The sequence below is a fragment of the Rhagoletis pomonella genome, unplaced genomic scaffold (assembly GCF_013731165.1).
Source record: "Rhagoletis pomonella isolate Grant_MI unplaced genomic scaffold, Rhpom_1.0 Rhpom_scaffold_10166, whole genome shotgun sequence".
Lineage (NCBI taxonomy): Eukaryota > Metazoa > Arthropoda > Insecta > Diptera > Tephritidae > Rhagoletis > Rhagoletis pomonella.
In genome coordinates this window covers 1-5785 of record NW_023468695.1, presented here as the reverse complement: position 1 = coordinate 5785, position 5785 = coordinate 1, and the positions used below count along the sequence as shown (strand labels likewise).

Here is a 5785-nt window from a genome sequence, read left to right as displayed (position 1 = left end):
CATATATAGGGCGATCCAATTATATTTATATTCTTGTCGGTAACACTCCCTCCCCCGTAAACAAGTTATGAATCACGCGTTTACTCCTTCTTCAGTACCGACGTCTAATACCGCAATCTTTGCAACTGGTCGATGAAGTACCCCGGATTTTGTTTGAACCATCACGCTCCGTACTTGTTTATCTTTTGCTTTTATGGCGTCCACAATTTTTCCTTTGGGCCAGCAATTTCGCGGCAAATCGCGATCGACTATCACTACAACATCGCCAATACGCACAGGGGGTATTTTGTTGAACCACTTACTACGACGTGAGATGATAGGTGCATATTCCTTGACCCAACGATGCCAAAACCGGTCGGCGAATTGTTGGGTCAGACGCCAACGTTGCCTCAAGCTACAGGTTTCGGTACAAATAGGCTTGTATCCATCGGACGATCCAAGTAGTAGGTGATTCGGTGTTAGCGCTTCATCATCACAGCTGTCCAGTGATACGTACGTAAGCGGTCGCGCATTTATGATAAATTCCACTTGATGTAAAGCGCTTAGCAGACTCTCATCGCTAAAACTTGTAGAAGGAAGTATCTCAAAAAGTACATTTTTTACTGACCTCACTAGTCGTTCCCATACTCCTCCCATATGAGGAGCACTTGGCGGGTTGAATTGCCATTTTATTTGTTCGAAGGAAGATATAATGTCTGGGAAATTGACGTTCTTTAAACAAATTATTTTTTCAGATGCTTTAAAATTAGTACCGTTGTCCGAGAAAAATTCTCTCGGATATCCGCGACGTGAAACGAAGTTTTGTATTGCCATGATACACGAACTTGTATCTAAACTGTGCGCGATCTCGATGTGTACTGCCCGAAGAGTTAGGCATGTAAACAACACGCCCCATCTTTTTTCGCGCCTCCTCCCAACGGTAACGAGTAGTGGTCCAAAGTAGTCGATGCCGACATATGTAAATGGCCTTTCGAAAGCGGCGAGTCTTGCGGCGGGTAGTGCTGCCATTTGTGGTGCTTGTGGAGCCGCAACAGCGTTTTTTACATTTCTGACAACTCTGGCGAACTCTCCGGTATAATACCCTTAGCCGACTTATATGATATCGCCCACGCAATTGATTTATTATAGACTCGTGCATCTGATGATGAAAACGTTCGTGAGCCCAGCGCACTATTAGAAAAGTAATGTAGTTGCTATTCGGCAATACTATGATGTCTTCGTGATTGTTTAAATGCTCAGCGCGGCCTTTGCTCCTGATTATGTCATCTGCGTCTAAATAAACATTGACTGAAATTAATTTGCTGGACTTTTCGATAGGCTTACCGTGTTTCAGCAAGTTTCTTTCACTACTAAATTCAGAGTCCTGTGCATACCTGATCAGAAAGCGCTGAGCCTGTTGAATCTGATCGAAACTGATGGTAGTTTTTGGTTTTTTACCTGTTGCAAGTGCGTGCAGTCTGTCAATATATAGTAAAAACGTAGCTACAGCTCGGTAAAGGCGTTTCCAATCAGAAAAGTACTCTACGTTCAAGATCGGATATCGCACGCGAGTTTTCGCAGCGTGCAAAACGTAATGCTTAACCTCTGTCAAATCGATGTCATCTTGATTGATTTCGTTATATTTCGGCCATTCCTTCGGGTTTGACATCAAGAACTCTGGACCACTGAACCACTGCTGACGGTTGCATTTCGAGTGAATTTTTGTACCAAAATCAGCAGGATTCGATTTTGAGGGCACCCATTGCCATTGCTCCGCATTCGATGTCTCTAGAATTTCTCCGACTCGATGCATGACGTATTGGTGAAAATTTTTTGGGTCCATTCGAATCCATCGCAAGACCGTTTTCGAATCTGACCACCAAACTCTAGATGTTATACCAATGCGATGTACGTTGCTCACCATGTTAGCTAGTCGGACCCCAATCACTGCAGCCTGCAGCTCCAACCTGGGGATCGATAGCGGTTTCAGTGGCGCAACTTTTGATTTCGCGGCCACGAGAGCTACTGTAACGTCGTTGCCCCTTTTCGCTCGTAAGTAGCAGACGGCTGCGTAAGCGCTCGCTCCAGCATCCACGAAGGTATGAAGTTGGACTTCGTCAGCATCTTTCAGCAGCAAGGAATAGCACCGGGGAATTTCAACTGCTGTTATAAATGGCATAACATCTTTCCATTGGCACCATTTGTCATGCAGATTGTCAGTGAGCGGCTCATCCCAGCCGATGCCCGCGCGCCACACGTCCTGTAACATAATCTTTAAGCCAATGGTATAGCAACTTACAAATCCCAATGGATCGAAGATAGACATCAAGACTTGAAGAAGCTCCCTCTTCGTAGGGATAAACGGTTGATTAATCACGTCGCGACGGAGTCTTGCAAATCGGCAAATATATTTAAAGCTGTCACATTTGGGATCCCAAAACATTCCAAGAACCTTCGTCGTTGAGCCCCATTCCTTACCAGTTTGAACCAAAGAACCATTTTCTTCGAGTTGCTCTACAACGGCTCGTGAATTCGATGACCAACCACGAATGTTGAACCCAGCGTTGCTGTGAATTTTCTGAACTTGTCGAGCCAGAGTCAAAGTGGACTCTGAATCATCTTCGCTGTCGATATAGTCGTCTACGTAGTGGTATTTCTTAACAGCTTCCACAGCACGGGGAAATTTGTCAGTGTAACTATCCGCGTTCTTATCACGAATAAAATGTGCGATACATGGCGCGCAATTAAGTCCAAATGTCAATGCTCGCATAACATAAACACTGGGTATCTGTTGCTCATCGCCTTCATCATACCATAAAAATCTCTGGACGTGCATGTCACTCTCCCGGATGTTAATGCGGTGGAACATCTCTGCAATATCGCCGCATATCGCTACTCTGCCGACTCTAAATGACAACAAAATTTCAACTAGTGAATTGAGCGAGTCTGGGCCGCTTAGTAGAAAATCGTTAAGCGAAACTCCATTCACCTTCGCAGCCGCGTCCCACACCATTCGAACTTTACTAGGCTTGTTCGGATTGCTTACAATAAAAATTGGCAAATACCATATTTTTCCACCACGTGCTGCAACCTCCTCTTCCGTGAGCTTCTTGGCGTATCCTTTAGCCAGTAAATTATCGATCTGTGATTGTATGGTATATTTTAGATTAGGATCTTTAATGAACTTTTTTCGCAAACATTTCAGTCGTTGATGAGCGTAAGAATAGCTGTCTGGTAGCGAGACATTAAGATCGCGCCACATTAGCCCAATTTCATAACGGTTGCCAATCTTTTGGTACGTGTCGTTCATAATACTTACGGCTTTTGCGTCCTCTTTCGACATTACTTGTGTTGGTTTAGGAGATTCTATCTTAAAGAAATCTTTTACCATTTCCAGCAGTTCAGCGTAACCTTTTCGGCAATCGCAGGTGTGGACATTAAGCAGGCATTCTTCCGTACAACCAACGTCGCATCCCTGCAGCGCCCACCCCAAGCGAGTTTTCGAAGCTATGGGTTGTGACCAAGTTCCTTCTCTTATTTTGAGAGGAACCGCGAGCTTCCAGTTATCAACGCCGATTAACATCGATGGTTTAACGTTCTCATATGAGGCGATCGGTAGACCTGCTACATGTGGATACATTTTCTGCAACTCAAACGCGTCGATCGATTGTGCCGGTAGATCGAGGTCGTCGACGGTGTGAATGTTATTCAAAATATACCTTCGCTTATTTGTCATACTTGAAATTTCAATAGCAGCCCTTACAGAGTTCTTCTCAACGCGCGTAGTGTTTCCTGTCCATCGCAGACATAAAGGGTCTTGTTCACCAACCAAGTCGAGTTCATCAAATATCTTTCTTTCCATTAACGTGACGGATGAGCCCTCGTCTAAAAATGCAAATATTTTTATTGTTTTGATTTTGGAATGAATATAAATTGGCACGATTCGGAAAAGAGGTTGGTTTCTTTCGTTGCTGTGGGTGTTTACCGTGGCATCTGAGAATTCAATTGCAGTACTTACTGGTTTACTTTGGTTCATTACCGATTTATGGAGCAAAGGATGATGTTTGACTGTACATCCATCTTTACCGCAGATCCTGTTTAAGTAACATTTGCGTCTATGTGGGTTGAGGCATTGGCGACAAAGGTTGTTAGCCTTCACTGCTTCCCACTTGCGTTGTAGTGAAAAATTTTTAAAGACTTCGCATTGCGCTACTTTGTGTTCGTAGCTCTTGCAAACTTTACACTGCTTGTTTTGGTCTGCTCTTTGTTCTGCTTGCATACGTTCTCGGGTCATATCGACGGTATGAGTGTTGACCATGCGCGTATTAGTTGGCGCTAAGCTGACTACGGTACTTGCGGCTTCAGCTAAGCTGTACAACCACTCACTAAATTGCTTCACTACAGGTATTTCATCGTTTTTAGGGTGAACTGCCCAGCTTAGCTTTTGATTGTTTGGAAGCTTGTCCACCAGCTCCTTAACCAACAATGGGTTATGTAAATGCATATACATTTGGCATCCTTCCATGGTAGTACAAATATTTCGCACACAAAGTGCAAACTCAATAAGAGCCTCTAATTTGTCTTTCACCGGCGGAAGACCACGAGCTCGATTCACCGCCCGCTCCAGAATATACTCCGGTCGACCGAAACACATCTTGAGGGTTTTGATAATTTCAGGTACCATGGATGGCATAAACAGTTTACTCTTTACCATCTCACGCGCTTTACCTTTAAGGCTCGCTTGTAGTCGTATCAAATTCTCAGCTTCGGTGTACCCGGCGACAGTTGTGCTGTTTTCAAAGCTGCTAATGAAAAGCGGCCACTCGTCCGGATCTCCGTTAAAAGTCGGGAGCTGCTTGGGGATAGCTTGTCTTGCGGCCAATTGTGACGGTGAAGGACTGTTGGTCACAGTAAAAAATGAATTGTTCGTTGGAAGTAACTCGTCATACTGAGATAGAATTTTGTACTTGTTATCCAAGTACTGTTGCTGAATCCTCATCTCTTCCTCCAAACGTTCTAGCTGGAGCTTTCTGTGTACCTCCTGATTGTGAGGCGTCCGTGCCAAATGTACATTTGGTGCACCTTGCCTTTCAACTATTTCCGGTTCGCGAGACATGGTATCTGCTGAAGAGTATGCTATGTTACTAGATACGACTTCTTTTAAAGATGCCGTTGCCGGAAGCGTTGAATAACGCCCGGTTGTCATCGTGGGAAATTGGCGGCCCTGCAATGAGGCATGTGGTGCAGTGGGTTGGAAATCCCAGCATGCAGATGTTAAATTTGACAGCGATGAGTTTGTGGCGGTGGCAGGTAGCATAGTCGGAAACGTAATTGGTACTGGCATATTCGTGGCGGTTGTTAAAGACGCAACCGTTGTGGTTGCAGCAACCACATTTTGTTGCGGATTGCGCGGGAAATCTGCTTTCCCTGCTGTTGTCGAGACCGATGTTGGAAAATGCACTTGCCGTTTACTTTGGTTGGTAGTTGGCGATGACGATGCTGTCGGTTGCGCGTTCGCAGTTGACCCGCCGTGCCTACAAATCTCGCAGCTCCAGCTTATGTCAGCCACATTGCTGTCGACTCCAACGCAATGAAAGTGATACCAGGCGTCGCAGGCGTCACACTGGACCATTTCATCGTTGTCTACTCCGTCACATTTAGGGCAATTATGATCTGAATTCTTACCGCCCGTACCAAACATTTGCGCGATTAAATCGTTCGAATTCGGTTTAAAGAAAAAAAAATTGATTTTTAAGAAATGTTGCGCTTAGTACTTTGCGCTGCCGTTTAATTAAAACACAAATTT

The 5785-nt window shown here is 44.7% G+C and overlaps 1 protein-coding gene across 1 annotated transcript; it reads right to left on the bottom strand.

The window, feature by feature from the left end:
* Window positions 1–1081: 1081 nt before the first annotated feature.
* LOC118756398 lies at window positions 1082–5680 on the bottom strand (the record flags this gene model as incomplete). Its single annotated transcript, XM_036491162.1, has 1 exon — window positions 1082–5680. A coding segment is annotated over exon 1 (4599 nt), but the record flags the coding sequence as incomplete, so codon positions are not given.
* Window positions 5681–5785: the final 105 nt, after the last annotated feature.